General features: G+C 44.8%; 1 protein-coding gene across 4 annotated transcripts in view; it reads right to left on the reverse strand.

Annotated features, from left to right (window-relative positions):
* tmem255a (transmembrane protein 255A) overlaps window positions 1–26,253 on the reverse strand; it is a 92,631-nt gene that overhangs the window by 41,059 nt on the left and 25,319 nt on the right. For all 4 annotated transcript variants that reach the window (XR_013497670.1, XM_078211841.1, XM_078211839.1 and 1 more), the window contains exons 5-6: window positions 16,977–17,057; window positions 71–159 (exon numbers count right to left, since the gene is read on the reverse strand). Coding sequence is in view for 3 of the 4 variants with exons in the window: in XM_078211841.1 (XP_078067967.1) it covers window positions 71–159; window positions 16,977–17,057 (170 nt within the window). In the remaining variant the exon portion in view is untranslated. The remainder of the gene's footprint in view (window positions 1–70; window positions 160–16,976; window positions 17,058–26,253) is intronic.

The raw sequence follows: 26,253 nt of genomic DNA on the forward strand, positions 1-26,253 counted from the left end.
AACAGTTAACTCACATCAAAGCAGAAGTTAATTCAAAATGTACAAACCAACAGATTAATGTGAAACCCACCGGCCACACTTATAAAGGTCACAACAGTAACAGGTATTGCTCTTTATTTTCAGTATGCAGGGAGCACTGGAGTGGCTCAGGCACGTCACCTATTGGAAAGAAGAAATCCAGGTCATCTGACACGATGCAATAACATTTCATTTCTGTAATTAACCGGATCGGTTCAGCTGGTTTTTGTTTTCGATTCAACATTACGGTATTCGTTAATATAAATAATTTCCTTCTACTGAGTTTCAGTCAATCACAATCTTTCTGAGCCTGAAGATTTTCCAAAATAGAAGCAGTAAGAAGCCATGTGGCTCCCCTCAAGCTTTCCCTGCCACACCCCCCCCCCCCTCCTCGCCATTTAATAAGATCAAGGCATTTCGTAACATTATCAAACTCGTAACAAACAGGAGGAGGAGGAGGCCATTCAGCCCTTTGGGCCTGCCCCCATCATTCAAGAAGGCGAGGACTGATCTGATTGTGGCCTTAACCCAACCTCCCCCTTTCCCATCTGACCCCCATATCCCTCAATTCCCTTAGAATTAAAATAAAATCCAAAGGTTGCAACCTTGAATGTTCACATTGATTGTGTATTCACAGCCCCCCTGAGCTAAAGAATTCTAAAGATTTGCAAACCTCTGTGACGAAATCTCTCCTCACCTCACTCTTCCCTGAGATTATGCCCCTTGTGTCCGGCTTTCCAGCCCCTACCCTGTCAAACCCTCACAGAATCATTTATGCTTCAATGAGATCAACTCTCATTCTTCTAAACTCCAGAGTACAGGCCTATTCTACACAAACTCTCCTCATAGAAGAAGCCTCCCAGCTTAGGAATCAATCTAATCAACCCACATTACACCCCCTCTCAGGCCTGTGTATCCTTCTTCAGGTAAGGAGACCAAAATTGTACACAGTACTCCAGATGTGCTCTCACCAAAGCTCTGTACAATTACAGCAAGATTTCCTCACTGTTATATTGCCACCCCTTTGAAATAAAGGCCAACATAGGATTTGTCTTCTCAATTGCAGGGCGTACCTGCACTCTAATTTTGTGTTGTGTACAGGGCACCCACATCCCTCTAAACACCAACACTCAATACAACAGCAAAATACTGCACATGCTGAAAATCTGAAATAAGAAGAAGAAAATTCTGGAAACTCTCAACAGAACGGGCAACGTCTCCGGGGTGTGAATTGGGGTGAATGTTTCAGGTCGATGGCCTTTCATCAGGAGGTACCAACAACTGCCGAAGCTCAGGGTTCGAGAGCGCGAGGCATGGTTCCTCTCACAGCTGTGCACACAGGAATCTGAGTGTGTTCTTGATTCCATGTTGGTCACTCTGTAGTGGGTGGAGTGTTCAGGCAGAGAGGATATGGGTGAGCACCAGGCGGGGGGGTTGTAGGGACATATTGGTATTATCACTGAACTGGTATTCCAGAGACCTGGGGAAATGCTCTGGGGACCCAGGTTCAAATCCCACCACGGCAGATGGTGAAATTTGAATTTAATAAAAATCTGGAATTAAGAATCTACTGATGACCACAAAACCATTGTCGATTGTCGGAAAAACCCATCTGGTTCACTAATGTCCTTTCGGGAAGGAAATCTGCCGTCCTTACCTGGTCTGACCTACATGTGACTCCAGAGCCGCAGCAATGTGGTTGACTCTTAAAATGAGCCCTCAAAGGTAATTTTGGACGGGTAACAAACGCTGGCCCAGCCAGCGACACCCACATGCCATGAAAAAATTTTTTTGAAATTACAAACTGGTATTCATAAATATCAGTAATTCCCTTCTACTGACTTCAGTCAAATACAATCCCATACACTTTGAGCCTGAACTATTAACATTAAATCTAAAGATGTATGGGTTAGGTGCATTGGCCATGCTAAATTGCCCCTTAGTGTCAGGGGGACTAGCTAGGGTAAATGCATGGGGTTATGGGGAAATGGCTTGGGTGGGATTGTGATCGGTGAAGACTTGATGGGCCAAATGGCCTCCTTCTGCACTGTAGGATTCTATGATTATTTAAAAAAACAGGAGTTGGCTGTGGGGCCCCTCAAGCCCATCCTGCCGCTTAATAAGACCATGGCTGATCATAAAATTATAAGATCATAAATATAGGAGCCGGTCATTCGGCCCCTCAAGCCTGCTCCACCATTCAAGAAGATCAGGACTGATCTGTTAGTGGCCTTAACTCAACCTTCAACTCCGCTTTCCTATCTGATCCCCATATCCCTTAATTCACTTAGAATTCAAACATCTATAAATTGCAGCCTTAAATATTCACATCGACTCACAGCCCCCCTGAGGTAGAGAATCCCATAGATTCACAAACCTCAAGTGATGAAAACTCTCGGCATCTTAGTCTGAAATGGCCAACACCTTGGGCAAGTGCAGTCAGAAATAAATCCACACTATCACGGCAACTGTACTTCACAAGGGCAGAATTGTAGCTGTTACAGGACATTCGGCAGTCAGGGGATGCTTGGATGTTTCCACTGTCACAGAGGAGGGTCCTGAATGGCGCTTTGTCTCCCTGGTGGCTGGCTGACTGGGTGAACATATCACTCAATAGCCTGACAACAGCCCAAAGTTGTGGTCCATCTTGGAACCACTGACTTAGATAGAAAAATGAGGTCTTCCAGGTGACGATTCAGGGAGTAGGAAATTAATTTGAATTCAATACAAAATATCTGGAATTAGGAATCAGCCGATGACTATGAAACCATCGTCAATTGTTGGAAAAACCCATCTGGTTCACTATGTCCTTTAGGGAAGGAAATCTGCCGTCCTTACCTGATTTGGCCTACATGCGACTCCAGAGCCATAGCAATGTGGTTGACTATCAACTAACTGCCCTCTGAAATGGCCGAGCAAGCCACTCGGTTGTCACCACGACCTTCTCAAGGGCAACTAGGGATGGGCAATAAATGCTGGCCAGCCAGCGAGGCCCATGTCCCACGAATGAATAAAAAAAAAGAACAGGCCCTCAAGAGGTGGTCATCTCAGAATTATCCAGTTACCACGTGCTAGTCAATGTACAAACAGGAAGGTAGTGCAGGCGGGGAAATGGCAAGGAGGGAGATTTCTGGGACACCGGTTCTGGGACTTGAGAGATCTGAACAAGATGAACAGGTTTCACCTGAACAGAGATAGGAAACACATGTGGCTTGTGACAAGATTAACTAATGCTAAATGGGAGGGTTTAAGCAAATTTGATATGGAATTTTAGAAAATTAGGATGGACAAATTGCAATGGGATAAAGAACAACGCAGAAAGAATAGGAATCAGATTGAGGAAGAAGCGAAACAGACAAGCATGGTGTTGGATTGCACCTGTGTTAAGGAATGCATGTGTGAGGGGTTAAACATAGACAAGAAGAACATTAAACACTCCTGGCTATTCTGTACTCACTGGAGAAAGAAAATGAAAGAATCACAGAATCCCTACAGTACAGGAGGCCATTTAGCCCATCGAGTCTGTACCGACCACAATCCCACCCAGGCCCTATTCCCGTAAACCTCATTTACCCTCTAATCCCCCTGACATTAGGCTCAATTTAGCACGGCCAATCAACCTAACCCGCACATCTCTGGACTGTGGGAGGAAACTGGAGCACCCGGAGGAAACCCACGCAGACACGAGGAGAAACTGGAAACTCTGCACAGGCAGCGACCCAAGGCCAGAACTGAACCCAGGTTCCTGGCACTGTGAGGCAGCAGTGCTAACCACTGTGCCACCATGAAGAAGATAGGTAGGAGATGACGGCACTGTTCAAAGTTAACACTGTGGTTCTATAAAGGGTGATATGTTCGAGAGGCCAAAAGCTGATTGTATTTAATTACTGTTAAGGAACAGAAAAGGGGCCAGGAACAGTTACACCTGCACTTGGTTTGTTGTGCCTCTGCTGGCTCACGTCTCACATCAACGAGCTGGTGCACAGACAGCTTAGAACCTGCACAAAGTGAAGTCACTCACTCTCTGCAGCTTGGGGAAGTCCATTGCTTGCCTGCTCCTTCCACCAACTCTCATGAGAGAACATTCATGTCCTAACACAATGACGCTCTCCTCTGGGTTGATCTAGTTTCCTCCAGCATTTTCCTCATTCAATTTCACTGGAAGAATTTCAGATTGTTGGAAAAACTAAAATGTTTCCAAACTCTTATAGGTTTTAATAACTTGAAATAAGGCACTTTCTTTGCACACAGCTTGATCATATAGATTTGAGTCAATGGTTCCTCCACTAAGACTCAGGAGACCATTTCCTGGCTAACGGAGATATATTTTAATTTGCAACATGGTGGCACATTAGGACACAAAGCAATGGTGAGAAGTCTGTCTACTGACGGGATCCAGAGCAGGTGGTTCTGCTAATATGCACTAGAATATCAGATTGAAGTTCCTTCCTTCTTTTTGTCTTTCTAATATCTGTGCCAGTTTTGATGTTTCTGATGTCACAGGCATTGTAAAGACATGTGCAGGAAGTGCGCCCTCTGCAGTTGCAACATTACCAAACTCATCCTATCCTGCTCCCGACCCCTTTGTTGACCCAGTTTGTGACCTGGTGCCCCGCTACTGCCCTCTTGCAACCATGTTCTTGACCCCTCTCTCACTCCTGACCTTCACACCACCCCATTCCCAAACCCTCTCGACTCATTGCTGCCTCACTTCAACCCCTCTTCCCTTCCATCTCCTGACCCCTTCCCCTCTCCTGTTTCAGACCCCACGCTGCAATCGAGGCAGCAAGGGTTTGTGGGGCCAGCAGTAGGGGCTGGGGTTGGGGGAGGGGTGGAGTGAACAGGGAAGTAGAGTGCTGCCAAAGAGGCTGAGGGGTGCATGCTGGCCTGGGACACTGTGAAGGCAGACACCATTTTTGATATGGGCAACTGCTTAATCACTGATTATTCTGTGACTATGATAGCTTCACATGTGTGGAAAGTGCTCCCCATGCCTTTGCGATCTCAATAAATGCAGCCTTTTTTCTAACAATCATATAGAAATAGAGTAATAAAGGTTTACAGCATGGAAACAGGCCCTTCGGCCCAACTTGTCCATGCCACTTTTTTTTAAACCCCTAAACTAATCCCAACTGCCCGCATTTGGTCCATATCCCTCTATACCCATCGTACCCATGTAATTATCTAAATGCTTTTTAAAAGACAACATTGTACCCGCCTCTACTACTACCTCTGGCGGCTTGTTCCAGACACTCACCACCCTCTGTATGAAAAAATTGCCCTTCTGGATACTTTTCTATCTCTCCCCTCTCACCTTAAATCTATGCCCTCTAATTTTTGACTCCCCTACCTTTGGGAAAAGATATTGACTATCTAGCTGATCTGTGCCCCTCATTATTTTATAGACCTCTATAAGATCACCCCTCAGCCTCCTACGCTCCAGAGAAAAAAGTCCCAGTCTATCCAGCCTCTCCTTTTAACCCAAACCATCAAGTCTCAGTAGCGTTCTAGTAAATCTTTTCTGCACTCACTCCAGTTTAATAATATCGTTTCTATAATAGGGTGACCAGAACCGCACAGTATTCCAAGTGTGGCCTTACCAATGTCTTGTACAACTTCAACAAGATGTCCCAATTCCTGTATTCAATGTTCTGACCAATGAAACCAAGCATGCCGAATGTCTTCTTTACTACTCTATCTACCTGTGACTCCACTTTCAAGGAGTTATGAACATGTACCCCTAGATCTTTGTTCTTTAACTCTCCCCAATGCCCTACCATTAGCTGAGTAAGTCCTGCCCTGGTTCGATCTACCAAAATGCATCACCTCGCATTTGTCTAAATTAAACTCCATCTGCCATTCGTCAGCCCACTGGCCTGATTGACCAAATGTGCAACATTAATTGAGCTGGGGCTGTGGTTGAGGTAGCGAACAAGTATAAACTGCAACAAAATGATTGAAGACTGATTTGCTCTGATTAAAAATTTCTATTCTGAATTCGAAGTGGGCGGGAATGTCAGTGTGATACATGCTGGGTGCTGGAATGCTGAACAGACACAATGTTCCGCTGTTAAGCTCATTAATTATGCATCTGCGAGGAGTTCGGCGAATCTTATGGCGGGTGGAAATGCAGATGGAGACATCGCTCTCTGAGCAGGTGATGCAAGAAAGGGACATTTTCCCATTGTCTCCACTGTCCTCGAGACTCTATAGAGAGACCATTGCCTTGGCAGCATAGAAGGACTAACCACATGATCCCTTGTCAGCTATGACCATTCACCCAGGAGGATTAAGGTCTGGAGTTACAAGTTGGCTGCCCTCCACCAGTCGTGCCCCTTGGAGTTGTTTCACCTCCCTCCATCCCTGCCTGACTGCAGCCGAAGGCACATAATGAACAGCAGCTCCACACCTCACTGGGATCTCGATGTTATGAGTCAGGAATAAGCCTGCTGTAATGTGGGTTTCACCATAGAGAGAACACAAGTTGAACATTTTTGACATCCAGTTGCCTCATTCCTCTCCCATAGCAAGATCACCAAAGACCAATCTCTCTGTCACAACTGAACCTTCCCCGGACCTCACTGACTATCTCCTCCACCTTCCCCCCCCCCCCCCCCCCACTTTCCTGGGCACTCTCCTCAAGTCCACTCAGACATTCAATGAGGTCATAAAGATCAGCTTTCCTGCACTAACCCCATATCCTTTGATATTTTAAACATGTAGAAATCTACTTGTCTCAGTCTTGAACACACTCGATGTTTTGGACAGAGATTTCCAAAGGTTCACCAGCCTCAAAATATTCCTCTTCGTCGCAGTCCTAAATCGCTTACTCGTCAGTCTGAGACTGAGACTCTCACCATTTTAAAAATACTCAGTACTTCTGTTTTTCTGACCAAAGTGGTTAACTTCACATTTCACCACATTGCATTTCATTTGTCAAATTTTTTGCCACTTGCTGCACCTCTCCAGATCCCCTTGAAGTGTCTGCATCTTCCTCACAATTCACACTTCCCCCTAGTTTTGTGTCATTTGCAAACTTGCAAATATTACATTTAGTCCCCACATCCAAATCATTGACGAATAGCTGGGACCAAAGCACTGATCTTTGCGGTACCCCATTAGTCACAGCCTGCCAACCTGAAAATGATCCACTTATTCCTGCTCTCTATCCATTGACCATTTCTCAATCCATGCCAGTATATTACCCCAATCCCATGTTCTCTAATTCTGTTTACTAGTCTCTTCAGTGGGACCTTATTAAAAGCTTCCTGAAAATCTAAATACATCCGTCTCCCCCCTTGTCTATTTTACTCCTTACACCCTCAAAAAGCTCCAACAGGTTGTTAAAATTTCCCTTTTATAAATCCATAAGACCATAAGACAGAGGAGCAGAATTAGGCCATTCGGCCCATCGAGTCTGCTCTGCCATTCAATCATGGCTGATATTTTTCTCATCCCCATTCTCTTGCCTTTTCCCCCATAATCCCTGATCCCCTCTCTATCTCTGTCTTAAAGACACTCAGTGTCCTGGCCTCCACAGCCTTCTGCGGCAAAGAATTCCACAGATTCTCTGGCTGAAGAAATTCCTCCTCATCTCTGGTTTAAAGGATCGTCTTTTTATCCTGAGGTTGTGCCCTCAGACTAATGAGGCCATGTTGAGTCTGTCCAATCCTCCCATTATTTTCTAAGTGTTCTGTCATCGCATCCTTTACATTTTTCCTGCAACTGATGTCAGGCTAACAGGTTTGTAATTCTCTGTTTTGTCTCCCCTTTCTTTCTTAAGTATTGGGGTTACATTTGCTACCTTCCAATCTGCAGGAACCATTCCAGAGACCGTAGAATTTTGAAAGATGACATTAATATTAAATTATATTGATTAAATCATAAGATACGAGTCCAAGGTGGTGGAGGTAGTATATTGGTATGGATAGAGAATTGGCTAATGGGCAGGAAACAGTGAGTGGGGACAAGGGGTTATTTTTCAGGTTGGCAGCTGTAACCAATGGGGTTCCAATGGGATCAGTGCTGGAACTACAATTGTTTTCAATATATATTAATGACTTGGAGGAAGGAAGCGAATGTATTGTAGCCAAATTTACTGACGACGAAAAATAGGTGGAAAGGCAAGTTGCGAGAGGGATGGAAGCAGTTTGCAAAGAGATATTGATAGGTTAAGTAAGTGGGCAAAAGTTGGCAATTGGTGTATAATTTGGAAAAATGCAAATTTGTTCCTTTTGGAAGGGAGAACAAATTAACAGAGTATTATTTAAATGCAGAACAACTGCAGAAAGCTGCAACAAGGGTCTTCATAGAATCCCTACAGTGCGGGAGGAGGCCATTCGGCCCATCGAGTCTCCACTCACCACAATCCCACCCAGGCCCTATCCCCGTAACCCCACATATTTACCCTGCTAAACCCCTGGACACTAAGGTCAACTTATCATGGCCAATCACCCTAACCCGCACAGATTTGGACTGTGAGAGGAAACCGGAGGACCCAATGGAAATTCATGCAGACATGGGGAGAATGTGCAAACTCCACACAGACAGTGACCCAAGGCCGGAATTGAACCTGGGTCCCTGGCGCTGTGAGGCAGCAGTGCTAACCACTGTGCCACCGCACCGTGGGGGTACTTGTGCATGAAGCACAGAAAGCTAGCACACAGGTACACCAGGTAATCAGGAAGGCTAATGGAATGTTGGCCCTCCTTTCAAGGGGGTTGTCATATAAGAGTAAGGAAGTCTTGCAGCAACTGTACAAGGTAGTGGTGAGACCACATCTGGAGTACTGAGAGCAGTTTTGGTGCCTTTATTGAAGGAAAGATATTATTTCATTGGAGTCAGTTAACAGAAGGTTCACTCGGGTGATTGTCAGTATGGAGGGACTAACGAAAGGTTAAACTGGTCTAGACTCTACTCATTGGAATTTAGAAGAAGGGGAGGTGATCTCATTGAAACATACAGGATTCTTAAGGGGCTTAAGAATGGGAGTTCTAGGAACAGAGGGCATAGTCTCAGAATTAAGGGGTGCCAATTTCAGACAGAAATGGAGGAGGAATTTCTTCTCTCAGAGGGTTGAGAGTCTTTGGACCTCTTTGCCACAGAGAGCTGTGGGGGGCAAAGTCCTTGTGGATATTTAAGGTTGAGATAGATGGATTTTTCATCAATAAGGGAATTAAGGGTCATGGGCAAAAGACAGGAAAGTGGACGTGAGGAAGTTGGATCAGCCGTGATTTTGTTGAATGGCCCGATACTGTTCCTATTTCTTATGGTCCAATATGAAGTTATATTGAGTCTACAATACAGAAACATTCAGTGACCTATGAGCTTCCTCCCACACCTTTCTTACACTCCTGTTAGCATATCCTATTCTTTGTTTGTCATTTGGTTCCATCGTGTCACAAATGGATCTACAGTATTTGTCTTAACCACGCCTTGTGGGAGGGAGTTGCACATTATTAGTGACTTATATTTATGACCTCTAGTTTTTGAATCCTCTATATGTCGAAACATCATCTCTACACCTATCCTCTCAAACCCCATCATAATTTTATAGATGTCTACGATCATCTTTTCGCTTTCTCCTATAACCAGGTAAAGAATATCAAGCCTTGTTAAATCAGTAGTGACTCATTTGCCCTTAAAGTGACATTTTACATAACTGATGGTGTTTATTCTCTTCAACAAGGAGAAGGCACGTCTGCAGATACACAAAGAGAGCTGAGAGACTCTGCCTAATGTAGTCAGCAAATTAATGTTACCGTCAAAATCTCATTAGATGTCTTTAACATTTAACAGATCACTCATCATAATTATGCAATCATCTCTGCCTCAGTAAGACACTGGTAAACATTCCATTCGAATGAAATGTTGTGAATTTTATTCCAAATGCCCCCTTTATAGCGATAATCCAGAGGTCATAGAATCCCTACAGTTCAGAAAGAGGCCATTTGGCCCATCGAGCCTGCACCGACAACAAACTCACCCAGCCCCTATCCCTGAAGCCCCACGTATTTACCCTGCTAATCCCCCTGGCCAATCAACCTCACCTGCACATCTTTGGACTGTGGGAGGAAACTGGAGCGCCCGGAGGAAACCCATGCAGACACGGGGAGAACGTGCAAACTCCACACAGACAGTGACCAAAGGCCGGAGTCGAACCCAGCTCCCTGGCGCTGTGAGGCAGCAATGCTAACCACTGTGCCACCATCATGCCCTCTCCTTACAGATTCACCAGCACAAACACATTTTCACAATTTACCTATTCATTACTCATCCAATATATTAAATAAAAACCAGGATTTTGAAAAACCCACAATTATTTGAGCTTTTCTCTGTAACTTGTCACTCTTGGTATCTTCCTCGTGAATTTGCTCCAATGACTGATCTCCTTTTTTGAAGGGGTATCTAAGCCTGCACACATTAGTCACTGTAACATCATCAATGTACAAATCCTCCATTACATCCTTGCTTTGAATTCAATGTCCTCGGCACAAGGGTAATCAAAATAGAATTAGTTTTAAAGGCAATACAAATGGAACCTGATTACAACAAAAGGACAAAACATTAAACCAAGGACCTGAAATTAACTCTGCAGGTACATCACGATGATGTGTAAATGGCACACAGAAGGGTTCTCCTGGGATGCGTAAATGCTATTCTAGTCCCCTACAATGCATCAAGAGCACAACTGAAAGGCATGATTATGTTGCATCAACTGCATTATTTCTATCTCCTCTTTTCTTAGTTCTTTCACAATGAACCTCTATTTCTTTACTTCTTGTTAACCAGTCACGCCATCTTTCATTTTTTCTCTCATATATATGCACTTTGTTCCCTAACCCTTTACCCCAACCCATCATTAATCGACCTTTTACTGTCTCCAGTCACTGTACCGCACTTGAATCCCCCTTGAATAACTCCATAATGCCTACGCCAACAGTGTCGCACTCTTGGCATTTTTTGACAGGTCATCAACGCACCTCTCTGTGCAATACCAGTTGCCCCATTATCCTCCAGGTGCTCTGGTTTCCTCCCATAGTCCAAAGATGTGTAGGTTCGGTGGATTGGCCATGCTAAACTTCCCCTTAGTGTTCCAAAATGTGTAGGTTAGGTGGAATGGCCATGCTAAATTGCCTCTTAGCGTCCCAAGGGATGGCACAGTGGCACAATGGTTAGCACTGCTGCCTCACAACGCCAGGGACCCAGGTTCCATTCCGGCCTCAGTCACTGTGTGTGTGGAGTTTGCACATTCTCCCCGTGTCTGCGTGGGTTTCCTCCGCGTGCTCCGGTTTCCTCCCACAGTCCGAAAGATGTGCAGGCTAGATTAATTGGCCATGCTAAATTGCTCTTTAGTGTCAGGGGGATTAGTAGGGCAAATGTGTGGGATTACAGGAATAGGACCTGGGTGGGATTGTGGTCAGTATAGACTTGATGAGTCGAACGGCCTCCTTCTGTATTGTCGGGATTCTATGAAAGAAGTGCAATTTAGGTGGATTGGCCATGCTAAATTGCCCCTTAGTGTCCAAAGATGTGCAAGTTAGGTGAAAATTTGTGGAAAGGTTTAAGAAGGGCAGTGAATGGGGAGAACGTGCAAACTCCACACAGTCATACAAGGCTGGAATCAAACCCGGGTTCCTGGTGCTGTGAGGCAGCAGTGCTAACCACTGTGCCACCTTGCCACGCTGTCCTGCCCTACCTGTAGTAAATAAATCAGTGCACTTTGCTGTGTTTTGGTGAATAATCACCAAGGCCTTTGGGCAGAGAATTCAAGAAGAAGTGGTTAGAAAGATGCTTTGATGCGTAACTGAACCATACAGATCCGGAAGGTCTCATTCCTGAACCTTGGAATGATAAAGCTTCGTCTTAACCGACCTTGGTGTTCATCAGACGGTGGGTAGTGGGAGGGGAAGGAGAAAGAAATGAAAATATTAGCCACTTCTGATCAAAGCCTAAATGAAAACAGGAATGAGTTGTAGCCACAGCTCCAGTGATTAAATGGCCCAATGCCACATGTGTTATAATTTTAATCCAGCTGTCACAATGCAATCACTGTCTAAGCACGCACAAAAAGGCTAACTACTTGAGTGAGGTACTTTCTCTGAGGAAAATGTGCTTCAGGATAAGACACTGATAAGACCATGACACATAGGAGCCGAAATTCAGTCCATCTGGTTTGCTTCACCATTCAGTGAGATCATGACTGATCGGATATAATAGTCCTCAATTCCACTTTCCCGCCTTATCCCCATAACCCTTGTTTCCCTTATTGATGAAACATCAGCTTTGAACATACTCGATCCAGTCTCTACAGCCCTGTGTGGTAAAGAATTCAGTAACAGTTTTAACAACACCAGGTTACAGTCCAACAGGTTTATTTGGTAGCAAATGCCATAAGCTTTCGGAGCGCTGCTCCTTCATCAGATGGAGTGGAAAAACATGGCACATTTCCACTCCATCTGACGAAGGAGCAGCGTTCCGAAAGCCTATGGTATTTGCTACCAAATAAACCTGTTGGACTGTAACCTGGTGTTGTTAAAACTGTTACTGTGTTCACCCCAGTCCAACGCCGGCATCTCCACATCATGGTAAAGAATTCCACAGATTGATTACCCTCTGAAAGAAGAAATTCCTTCTTATCGTAAATAAGAACATAAGAACATAAGAAATAGGAGCAGGAGTAGGCCATCTCGCCCCTCGAGCCTGCCCCGCCATTCAATAAGATCATGGCTGATCTGACGTGGATCAGTACCACTTACCCGCCTGATCCCCATAACCCTTAATTCCCTTACCGATCAGGAATCCATCCATCCGCGCTTTAAACATATTCAGCGAGGTAGCCTCCACCACCTCAGTGGGCAGAGAATTCCAGAGATTCACCACCCTCTGGGAGAAGAAGTTCCTCCTCAACTCTGTCTTAAACCGACCCCCCTTTATTTTGAGGCTGTGTCCTCTAGTTTTAACTTCCTTACTAAGTGGAAAGAATCTCTCCGCCTCCACCCTATCCAGCCCCCGCATTATCTTATAAGTCTCCATAAGATCCCCCCTCATCCTTCTAAACTCCAACGAGTACAAACCCAATCTCCTCAGCCTCTCCTCATAATCCAAACCCCTCATCTCCGGTATCAACCTGGTGAACCTTCTCTGCACTCCCTCCAATGCCAATATATCCTTCCTCATATAAGGGGACCAATACTGCACACAGTATTCCAGCTGCGGCTGGGTGACTCCTTACTCCTGCGATTACGCGATCTGGCCCTCGACTCCCACAAGGGGAAGCAAGGAAGAAAGTTCCGAAGGACCAAGAGGAGAAACAAAAAATGAAGTACTCTCCGTGGAACCTGCACAATTATCAGTGTGGTAGATTCTTCCTAATCTGTCTAAAATAACACTCAAATCCGTAGAATGTTAGAATTTATAAAGGGGGTGGAATATAGCGATCAATAAAGCTACTCAACTATCCCTCCATTCTCAGACCCCACCCACACTGTCTGTTTGAACTGAAATACAATCCTACCTGTCTTGCCTTGGTCATGTGACCTTAGCCATGAGGCACTGACTGGAAGCCGCCATGTTATATTCCGTTCTAATGAACGATGATGACAATAAGCACTGTATTCTTTGAGCTCATAATGTGCCCTGCTTACTCCTGGAAAATTCCAGAAAATAAATAACTGGTTCAATTCCAGACACGGTCTGCCTGGACATTCCCACAGCGCTTTCTATGGGATTATTCATTTCCTCATTCCCAATTAACACATTTACGACAGATATCTGTGAGCCCATTGCCCTTGTACACACTCTGGCCATTAAGACTCTGGGAGACACAAAATGCTGCAAATACTCATCAGGTCGGACAGCATTCGTGGAGTGGGAGATAGAGTTAATGTTTTAGGCTGGAAGTGTTAACTCTGTTTCCCTCCATTGATAGGGTAGAAGCATGCCCTCGCATGAGTGCAAGGGTGGAGATCTCACTGCGCTCCTGCCTCTACCCCAGATAAGTCTGTGGCAGGAAGCCTGTGGATGGTCTTCCTTCTCCATTGGCAATTGAGGCCCTTAAGTGGGCAATTAATGCCCTATCCCTCCACTACTGATATTAACCCAATGGTGGGCAGGGGGCTTGCTGTGCGGAGAACACAAAAAGCAAACAGCCTCTCTGGGGGTGGGTCTCTTGTTCAAAAGGCACGTTATGTGTAACTGAGAGGCCTGGCATCATGAAAGTGGGGGCCCACTGAGAGCCACCCTTCTGCTCTTGCTGCCAACCTCCCTCCCTGCTTCCGTACCCTGCTAACACTTACCTGTGCATGGGTCTTCCTTGATCTGAGACCTCTGATTGGTGCAATACCACAGAGCTGCTGGCCTTTGATTGGCTGGCAGCTGTTGGTGGATGGCACTGCTGCCCATGTGTCTTTGATCGGGGGGGTGGGAGGGAAGTTCTGCTGTTGACCTGTTAAGTGTCGGAGTGGCACAAGATGCAGAGGATGTTCCCAAGAAAAGGCAATGCTGGGGTCTCATCTGCTCCTCAGCTGGTGACCGAGACCCCCCCCACCCCCCCACCCACACCCCTATCATTGCCGACACATGAATCCATCCAGGCTGTGTGGCTATTTCCAGTATTTTCCTTTATTCTTTCAGATTTTTCGCATCTACAGTATTTTGATTTTGGGAGAGACTGGCCGGGGGTGGGCGGGAGGGAGAGAAAGAGAGATTAAAATTAAACCATAAGCAGTCTTGTGGGAACAGCAATGTAGTGATTATGGTATTAGATTACAAACTCAGAGGTTGTGAGTTCAAATCTCAGTCGGACAAATCATGCTGACGTACAGTAATAAATGACATGGACCAGAAAATTCTCATAGAACCATAGAAAATTACAGCTTAGAAACAGGCCTTTTGGCCCTTCTTGTCTGTGCCGAACCATTTTTTGCCTGGTCCCACTGACCTGCACTTGGACCATATCCCTCCACACCCCTCTCATCCATGAACCCATCCAAGTTTTTCTTAAATGTTAAAAGCATTTACCACTTTATCCGGCAGCTCATTCCACACTCCCACCACTCTCTGCGTGAAGAAGCCCCCCCTAATATTCCCTTTAAACTTTTCTCCTTTCACCCTTAACCCATGCCCTCTGGTTTTTTTCTCCCCTAGCCTCAGCGGAAAAAGCCTGCTTGCATTCACTCTATCTATACCCATCAAAATCTTATACACCTCTATCAAATCTCCCCTCAATCTTCTACGCTCCAGGGAATAAAGTCCCAACCTATTCAATCTCATGTTAGGCTTCTGCTCCAGTTATGGCATTGGATGCAAATGGACACTTGCAATTGACCTCTCTGCTCTCAGTATTTGCTGGGGAACTATGATCCAAGCTTCCTGTGCTTGAATGCTCTCCTGTATTACTGCCACTAAAGTTGGTCCATGTAAGTACGAACATACTTATGCTCATATGAATTAGGAGCAGATAGGCATTTGGCTCATCAAGTCTGCTCCGCCATTCAGTGAGGTCATGACTGATCTGATGTGCCTTAACTCCACTTTTCTGCCTTAACCCTATAACCATTAACATACTTAACAACCCAGTCTCTACGGTCTCTGCAGGAAAGAATTCCACAAATTCACTACCTTCTGAGGGAAGAAATTCCTCCTCATCTCTGTCTTAAATGGGTGTCCCCTTACTCTGAGATGATGCCCTCTGGTGCTGGACTCTCCCACAAGGGGAAACAACCTCTCAGCATCCACCCTGTCAAGCCCCCTGAGAATCCGATATGTCTCAATAAGGTCGCCTCCCATTCTTCTAAACTCCAATGAGCACAGGCCCAACCTACCCAACCTCTCCTCAAAAGAAAATCCCTCCATACCCGGGATCAACCTAGTGAACCTTCCCTGGACTGCCTCCAATGCCTATATTTCTTTCCTTAGATAAGGGACCAGAAATGTTCACAGTATTCCAGGTGTGGTCTAACTGCATGACTGTAGCAAGACTTCCCTATTTTTATACTCCATTTCCTTTGAAATAAAGGCCAACATTCCATTTGCCTCCCCTATTACCCACTGAACCTGCATGCTAACTTTTTGTGATTCATTCAATAAAACTAAGGCTCATCTGATTGTGGCCTCAACTCTAATTCCACCTACCTCCAATAATCTTTGACTCCCTTGTTAGTCAAGAACCTATCTACCTCTGCTTTAAAAATCTCCAGTGGGCCGGTCTTCTCCGCTCCCTGAGGAACAAGAGTTCCAGAGATTCAGGACTCTCTGAGAAAAAGAATTCTCACATGGGAGACACCCTGGCCGGAATCTTACCATCGTTCACGGTGGCGGGATTTTCCCAACCCGCCGCAATGAATGGAGATTTGGGCGGCCGCCAAATTCTCCGACTTCGTTGCAGCGGGAGTGTGGCGTGAACGGTTTATGTTTTATACCATGTTCCCTCTTTCTAGTCTCTCCCACATGGGGAAACATCTTTTCAGCATCCACCTTGTTAAGTCTCCTCAGGATCTTGTATGTTTCAGTAAGATCGCCTCTTGTTCTTCTAAAAGTGAGTGCCAGCTTAGGTATTGCGGCCCTTAGTTGGGCTGATAAGGAAGTCATTTGGGAAATAACCATTGAAATTACAGCTGTACCAGCAGATGACAGGCTTCAGAAGCAGAGAGTGGCAAAGGAAGAAAACCTTTTGTAAAAAAAGGAAGGTGAACAAGTGCTGCTTGGAGTGGCACATTCTCTGAATATCCCTCCCTCTGGGGAAGTACCCAACCTCCCCAAGTATCTCCCACTGATCATAAAGTGCTTGTAGGGAGATAGATTAAAATGAAAGGCAGGAACCGAACTGAAGAAACAGCGATAATGAGGCCTGTCCACATGATTGAGAATTTTCAGACTTGCTATGTGTGAACCAGCAGCATTGATCAACCAGGAAGGCCAATGCGGCAGCAATGCTGAGCCAGGGCTGGAAAACATACCTCTGCATTGTAATCATCTGAAGGATATGGGGCACCACTGGAATAATACTGGCATCTCCCTGCATGGAAGGGCTTGATATCCTGTCACAAAAGAAGATAGGATTACTACTTCAAACTGTTGAATGCTTTACTTTCTGTATTTAAAACACTCAGACTTTGAAGAGCAAATTTAATTCACCCCTTTTTAGCAATTATATCAAAAAGTTTTTCTACATTTTTTATTTATTCGTGGGACATGGGTGTCACTGGCTGGGCCAGAATTTATTGCCCATCCCTAGTTGCCCTGGGAGGGCAGTTGAGAGTCATCCACATTGCTGTGGCTTTGGCATCACATGTAGGCCAGACCGGGCAAGGAAAGCAGATTTCCTTCTCTAAAGGACATTAGTGAACCAGATGGGTTTTTCCGACAATCGACAATGGTTTCATGTTCATCAGTAGATTCTTAATTCCAGATATTTTTTTTTATTGAATTCAAATTCCACCATCTGCCATGGTGGGATTCGAACCTAGATCCCCAGACCATTAGCTGAGTTTCTGGATTAATAGTCTAGCAATAATACCACTGGGCCATCGCCTCCCTTATTGATTTAGTTAGAAAGTCTTGTAGGGTAAAAGATCGATACTGGGCAATAGGACAGTCTTCTGTATTTGCCAACTGTTCCCAGTTGATGAGAATTCCTGGAATTTTGAGACATTGACCATTTGTGTTTTGCCCAAAAATCATCACAGGTCAGAATCCTCCAAACTTAGAATTGCTCTGAGCTGCTACTGCCTAATGTCACGAGGGCTGAGTGAGGATGAAGACTGGTGTTTAAGGAAGCTCATCTGTGTCATTTGCTGCAGAAATTACAACAAAAAAAGGGGAAGAAGTGATCGAGATCTGGAGGATGGAGGATGGGGTTGGAAGCTAAGGAGGAAGAGGTGTATTGGTTTCAGCTGGGCACAGGGTGCTGGGGAAGTGCCAGGTTGACTTGGGCAGAGTGCGAGGAAGAGAAGACAAAATGGGGTGAAGAATGTCAATGTGAGCTGGGGTGGATGGAGCCTGTGGAGTAGGAAAGTGAAGGTCTCCATTGGGTGAAGATTGGAGGCAATAAACAGTAACCCTGATATTAGACCATAAGACAATAAGATATAGGAGCAGAATTAGGCCATTCAGCCCATCGAGTCTGCTCCACCATTTAATTATGGCTGATATGATTCTCATCCCCATTCTCCTGCATTCACCCTGTAGCTCTTGAGCCTCTTATTAATCACGAACCTATCTATTTCTGTCTTAAAGACACTCAATGACCTGCCCTCCACAGCTCTCTGTGGCAATAAATTCCACAGATTCACCACCCTCTCGCTGAAGAAATTCCTCCTCATCTCAGTTTTAAAGGGGTATCCCTTCACTCTGAGGTTGTGCCCTCGAGTTCTAGTCTCTCCCACTAGCGGAAACATCCTCTCCACCACCACTCTATCTAGGTCTCTCAATATTTTGTAAGTTTCAATTAGATCCCCCCACATACTTCTAAACTCCACCGAGTATAGACCCAGACTCCTCAACTGCTCCTCATATGACAAACCCTTCATTAACAGAGGAGGAGAGTTTTCAGATGATGAACCCAAAGGTCCAGGTTTTGAGGACATACTGAAAAAAAAACCCTGGATATTTTATAAATTTTTCAACAAGTTTATCTTCTCACTTGACTTACTCAGTTAATGGTAGGGTGTTGGTGAGAGTTATAGAACAAAGAGATGTAGGGTACAGATTCATAGCTCCTTGAAAGTGGAGTCACAGGTGGACAGGGTGGTGAAGAAGGCATTCAGCATGCTTGGTTTCATTGGTCAGAACATTGAATGCAGGAGTTGGGATGTCTTGTTAAAGTTGTACAAGACATTGGTAAGGCCACTCTTGGAATACTGTGTACAGTTCTAGTCACCTTTATTATAGAAAGGATATTATTAAACTAGAAAGAGTGAAGAAAAGATTTACTAGGATGCTACTGGGACTTGATGTTTTCACACAGAGGGTGGTGAGTGTCTGGAACAAGCTACCAGAGGTAGTTGTAGAGGCGGGTACAATTTTGTCTTTTAAAAAGCGTTTAGACAGTTACATGGGTTTCGAGGGATATGGGCCAAACGTGGGCAATTGGGACTAGCTTAGGGGTTTAAAAAAAAAGGGTAGCATGGACAAGTTGGGCCGAAGGGCCTATTTCCATGCTGTAAACCTCTATGACCCCAACACACCCATCCTTGGAGTGGGAGGGAGGGTGTGAAAAAAAGTAAATTTTTTAGCATCTTTCACATCCTCAGGACATCTCAAAGCACCTTATAACCAATTAAGTACTTTTGAAATGCAGTCACTGTTGTAATCTAGAAATTTTGAGCAACTAGTTGATACACAGCAAGATCCCACTAACAGCATTGTGATAATGACCAGATCATCTGCTTTTTGTGATGCTCAAGGGATAAATTTGACTAGAAAAATGGTGATAACTCCCTTTCTCTGTTTGACAATCTTTTACACCCAAGAGGTGGTGGCACAATGGTATTGTCACTAGACCAGTAATGCTCTGGGCACCTGAGTACCAATCCCACCATGGCAGAAATTGAAATTTGAATTCAATAAAAAATATTGTTAATTATTTTATTGTAAAAACCCATCTGGCTCACTAATGTCCTTTAGAGAAGAAAATCTGCATTGTCATTCCAGGCACACTGTTAACTTAGCAGCATTCAGGAACTGGACTGAGATTGATAGTTTCATTTTGCCCTGGATCTTTACTTGTCAAAGAAGAAACTATCCGGTAGCGAGACTTAGCTTTACAATTGGTGCCAGGTCATTAGGAAACATCTCTTCATACAAAAGGGTAGTGGAAATCTGGGACTCTGTCCCCCAAAAGCGATTGAGACTGGGACTCAAGTGAAAACTTCAAAACCAAACTTGACGAATGTTGGTTAGGTAAGAGAAACGGAACCAAGGGGACTGACGGTGGTGTCGATTCAGTTCCAGACACAGATCAGATATGACTAATTGAATGGTCAAAGAGATCCTATTAGTGAGATTACTGGATTCCAACCTAGGCCCCAAAAGCCAATGTACTAAATCCACTGCATCACTCAGTGAATATGTTGTGGCCTCCGAGATAATGGACGGGATTCTCCGGCCTCCCAGCCGCACGTTTCCCGCTGGCGGGAGGTGGCGTGTTGTTTGCTACAGCTGATTCTCCGGTCCCGCTGCGATCAATGGGAATTCCCATTGACATTACCCCATGCGCTGCCAGCGGCACTGGAGAATCCCACTGGCGCGAACGGCCGGAGAATTCCGGCCAATGTATCACTTTGCCAGGACAATGAAGGATGGAAAATAATTGGTGCCAGTATGAATAGTAGGATTAGCAAATTAAGCAGGTTGAGTTCAGCATAAAACAACTCAGTGTGTGAAATGTTTGTTGCTCCGGGGATAAATATATATGGTCCATTATGTAAATATGTTTCTGTTCTCGGAAAGATTAAATGATATCTGCAATCGAAATGACAAGCTAAACAGATGCAACTGAGTGCAGTGATCAGTGTAAATAGATAGCAGCTGTTTCACTGCAGTGTTGATGGATCATGTTCTTACTGATAATTTACATCAAATTTATACACAAACAGGTCTTTCAGCCCAGCAGGACTATGGTAGGTTTATGCTTCACATCAGCTTCCTCCCACCACAGTCTCAAGCAATCAATTTACTCCTTGAAGTATTAAGGTTCACAATATTAAACGTCATGTGTCTCAGACCTATTAAGTATATTATAATTGAACTACACCGGACAACTGCACTAATGACGGATCTCAGCAAGCTTCAGCCTGAGCTGTGGGATATGTTACTAAGCTCAGCTTTACAGGCCGCTCAGAGCTTGAACAAATTAGAAAAATAGAAACTAGGAGCAGGAGTAGGCCATTCGGCCCTTCGAGCCTGCTCTGCCATTCAACATGGGCGGCACGGCAGCACAGTGGTTAGCACTGCTGCTTCACAGCTCCAGGGACCTGGGTTCGATTCCCGGCTTGGGTCACTGTCTGTGTGGAGTTTGCACATTCTCCTCGTGTCTGCATGGGTTTCCTCCGGGTGCTCCGGTTTCCTCCCACAGTCCAAAGATGTGCGGGTTAGGTTGATTGGCCATGCTAAAATTGCCCCTTAATGTCCTGAGATGTGTGGGTTAGCGGGTAGATATGGGGGTAGGACCTGGGTGGGATTGTGGTCGGTGCAGACTCGATGGGCCAAATGGCCTCTTTCTGCACTGTAGGGTTTCTATGATTCTTCCATGACCATGGCTGATCTGCTATCTCAATGCCATATATCTGCCTTCTCCCCATTTCCCTTGACGCCATTAAAATCTCAAAAATAATCAATCTCTTTCTTGAAGACATTCAGTGACTTGTCCTCCACAGCCTTTTCACTATCCGTCGAGTGAAGAAACCTTTCCTCATCTCAGTCCTAAATGGTCCATCCCATATCCTGAGATTGTGTCCCCTGGTTCTCGATTCCCCAGTCAGGGAAACTATCCACCCTGCATCTGTCCAGCCCTGTTAGAATTTGATGTGCTTCAATCAGATTTGATCTAAACCTTCTAAACTCCAGTGAATACAGGTCCAGTCGAACAAATCTCTCCTCATAGGACAGTCCCGCTAACCTTGGTATCAGCCGAGTGAACCTCCTCTGCAATCCCTCTATGGAAAATATATTCTTTCTTAGGTAAGGAGACCAAAACTGTACACAATACTTCAAGGTCTCACTAAGGCCCCGTATAACTGCAGCAAGATATCCCTACTTCCAAACTCAAATCCTCTTGCAATGGAGGCCAACATACCATTTGCCTTCCTAGCTGCTTGCTGCATCTGCCTCTCCACATTCATTGACTGGTGTACAAGGACACCCTTTGTAAATCCACACTTCCCAATATATCACCATTTAAATAATATTTTTCCTTTCTGTTTTTCACAGCAAAGTGTATATCTTCATATTTAGTTGCATTGTACTGCAACTAAATATGAAGTGTTTGCCCACTCACTCAACTTGTCTAAATCACCTTGAAGCCTCCTTGCATCATTCTCACAACTTTCAATTCTGCCCAGTTTTGTGTCATCCATAAACTTTAAAATGTTACATTTGGTTCCCTCACCAGGTCATTTATATCGTGGACTGCTGGGGCCCTGATCCCTGCATTACCCCACTCGTCACTGCCAGCCACTCGAAAAAAAAGATCAATTTCTTCGCAATGTTTCCTGTCTGTCAACCAATTCTCAATCCATGCAATTACCCCCTATCCCGTGTGCTTTAATTTTGCCTCATATGAGGAACCTTAAAGTCCTCTGAAAGTCCAAATACATCACATCCACTGGCTGTCCCTTATCTATTCTATGGTGTCTATTCTAAAAATACTCTAAATTATCTGTTTCAATAGCATTTGTAAGTCCCTTTTTCACCTCTTCTAAATGATAAACCGTAAAATTTCTGCATTGCCTAATACAGCTCCATAATTTTATGCACTTGCTCCTTATTAAAAACTTTTTACGAGGACCGGTGAAACAGCCCAGTTTTCTTCTTCAGGGAGGTACTTATCTTCAAGGTTTCAAAGACCTTCCAATGAATGAACAAAAAATGTTTTACTGCCTGTGTATAGTGATGGGTGTGTCTTTTGATCAGGGTTACTTTCTAAACTCACCATTGCTTTAGGGTCAGTATTAACTCAAACGTTGTGGTCAACGCATCTAAAATTGACTTATAGTCACCACATAACAGACAAGAGCTGAAGGTTACTGTTCCCGCAAGGAGAAAACAGTAGCAGACTGAACTATTTCCTTCCAACTACAACAGAAAAACATAATGGGAAATGCATTGGACTGTAGTGCTTCAGGGCACAATATTGCCACTATAATCACAATGGATCTTTGACAAAGTCCCACATGGGAGATTTATTAAGAAGGCTAATGCACATGGGACACAGGGTGGTCTGATAAGGTGGATTCATAATTGGCTTAGCGATAGGAGACAGAGGGTGGTGGCAGACGGCTGCTTTAGTGGCTGGAAGCCAGTGGCCAGTGATGTATCACAGGGATCCATGCTGGGTCCCCTATTGTTCGTCATTTACATGAATGACATAGATGACTCTGTGGGGCGTAGGATCAGTAAGTTTGCTGATGACACAAAGATTGGCCGGGTGGTTAACAGTGAGGTTGAATGCTTCGGTTGCAGGAAGATATAGATGAGATGGTCAAATGGGCAGATAAATGGCAGATGGAATTTAACTCTGAAAAGTGTGAGGTGATGCACTTTGGAAGGAGCAATTTGACAGGGAAGTATACAATGAAAGGTCTGACACTGGGAAGTTCCGAAGAACAAAGGGACCTTGGCATGTTTGTCCACAGATCTCTGAAGGCGGAAAGGCAGGTTAATAGGGTGGTGAAAAAGGCATATGGCACACTCGCCTTTATCAATCGGGGTATAGATCACAAAGCAGAGAGGACATGATGGAGTTGTATAGAACTTTGGTGAGGCCACAGCTGGAGTACTGTGTGCAGTTCTGGTCGCCACATTATAGGAAGGACATGAACACACTGGAGGGGGTGCAGAGGAGATTCACCAGGATGCTGCCTGGGATGGAGCATTTAAGTTATGAAGAGAGGTTGGGTAGGCTTGGGTTGTTTTCATTGGAGCAGAGAAGACTGAGAGGTGACCTGATGGAGATGTTCAAGATTATGAGAGGCATGGACAGAGTGGATGGGGAGCAGCTGTTCCCCTTAGTTGAAGGGTCAGTTATGAGGGGACACAAGTTAAAAGTGAGGGGTGGGAGTTTGAGGGGGGATTTGAGGAAAAACCTTTTTACTCAGAGGGTGGTGATGGTCTGGAATGCGCTGCCTGGGAAGGTGGTGAAGGCAGGATGCCTCACATCCTTCAGAAAGTACCTGGATGAGTACTTGGCCATCACATTCAAGGCTATGGGCCAAGTGCTGGCAAGTGGGATTAGGTGGGCAAGTCAAGGCATTTCATTCATCGGTGTGGTGGCCTCTTCTGCACTGTAGCATTCTGTGATCTCAAATTTCTCTAGGGTGCTATTAAAACAGTTACACAGCCAGGCAAAGCATTAGAATTTAATTTCAAGTACAGATTTCAAGCAATTGTAACATTAGCCAGATTGAAAGGCATTGTGCAAATATAAATTAATATTTTTATGTAAGACATAACAAACGTCCATGAGATAACTCTTCAGCCAGGACAAATTACATAAGAACGTAAGAATCAGGAGCAGGAGTAGGCCACCTGGCCCCTCGAGCCTGCTCCGCCATTCAATAAGATCATGGCTGATCTTTTCGTGGACTCAGCTCCACTTACCCGCACACTCACCATAACCGTTAATTCCTTTACTGTTCAAAAATTTATTATCCTTGCCTAAAAACAATGAGGTAGCCTCAGTTGCTTCACTGGGCAGGGAATGCCACAGATTCACAACCTTTTGTATGAAGAAGTTCCTCCTCAACTCAGTCCTAAATCTGCTCCCCCTTATTTTGAGGCTATGCCCCCTAGTTCTAGTTTCACCCGCCAGTGGAAACAACTTCCCTGCTTCTATCTTACCTATTCACTTCATAATCTTAGCTCTGAACCTAGCAGAAACTTCAATGGGTGCAAAGACAGCTGACCAATTTGAAAAATCAAAATGACTGAAACATTTGAGACAGAATGAGGATTATTATTACCATTATAACTCTGCCGTAGTTTGGTGAACAGACCACGACCCTGAGGCTGAATGCCAATTCTCAGCTGCCTCCCTCCCAGGACTCCATCATCAAACATAAAACCATCACTTCCCAGACCGTCACTGACCTCATCTCCTCTGGGGACCTTACCTCTCAAGTCCCTCAACCTTATAACCCCTGAACACAAACAAGCGTACCTCTACCACCTTTCCAAGATCCACAAACAGGGCCACCATGGTAGACATGTCATTTAAACCTATCATTACCCCGCCAAACACAATTTCTTCCTATTGCGATTCTTTCTTCTACCCCGACCAAAATCCTCAACTCTCCTGACACTCTCTGTCAACTTATTAGTTCCAAATTTCCTGGCCCTGCCCGTTTCCTTTCCCCCAAAGGCAGCCAGTCCCTTTATACCCCAGTCACCCTTCATTTCCTCCAAATAAAAAGGTGTTGTTATGGAAATCCATAAGTGCGCTAACTACAGCTGTCATTTTATGAGGTGCTCTGTTCATACTTCACTACTTTTGTCAGTACATTGCTCCCTACTCTCACTCTGCCCTGAAAAAATTAATTAGCTTTGCTTCCAATTTCCACCTTAACCTCACTCCTTTCACCTTCACTTCCAATTCTTCTCTTCCCTTCCTCAATCCCTCCATCTCCATCTCCAAAAATAGGCCATCAACTGACAGTGATTTTTAGCCCACAGACTCTCAAAGCTACCTACATTATAAATCCTCTTACGCCGTTTTCTGGGTGGGCTCTGGAGCGGCACGGTGGTTAGCACTGCTACCTCACAGCGCCAGGGACCCGGGTTCAATTTTGGATTCAGATCACTGTCTGTGTGGAGTCTGCACATTCTCCCCGTGTCTGCGTGGGTTTCCTCCAGACACTCCGCTTTTCTCCCAAGTCCAAAGGTGTGCAGGTTAGGTTGATTGGCCATGCTAAATTGACCCTAGTGTAGGATAAATATGTGGAGTTACGGGAATAGGGCCTGGGCGGGATTGTGGTCAGTGCAGACTCGATGGGCCGAATGGCCTCCTTCTGCACTGTAGGGATTCGATGACTGCCAAGTTTCTATGACTCTATTCTCTGTCGCATTTGTTCTAATGATGCCGTCTCCACACCAGTGTTTTCAATAGGTCTTCAATTTTACTAAACTGAGATGTGATTTAGCAAAGGTGGACAGGAATCAGCTACTGTATCCAATGGTAAATCAGCGTGAAGAGTATCCAAGGAGGAGGTAGAGAGAGTTTAGAACAAATAAGAAAAAAAGTGGGGCTGTGAAATCTAGCGCCCCTTAAATGTCAAGGATCATGCGGGATTGGATAAAGCAAAATTAGAAAGCTTACATCAGATAACGAGAGCTGAAAGGCTAGAAAGTCCAGGGGTCAAATTAAAAAGAGAAATTAGGAAAGCAAGGCAAAGGCACGAAAAAGTATGGACAAGCAAAATCAAGGAAAACCCAAAGATGTTTCATAAATAAATAAAAAGCAAGAGGATAACTAACACAGAGGACAGGGTAGACGCAGGCAAGATGTTTCCCCTGGTTAGG

This window comes from Mustelus asterias, chromosome 4 (assembly GCF_964213995.1).
Source record: "Mustelus asterias chromosome 4, sMusAst1.hap1.1, whole genome shotgun sequence".
Lineage (NCBI taxonomy): Eukaryota > Metazoa > Chordata > Chondrichthyes > Carcharhiniformes > Triakidae > Mustelus > Mustelus asterias.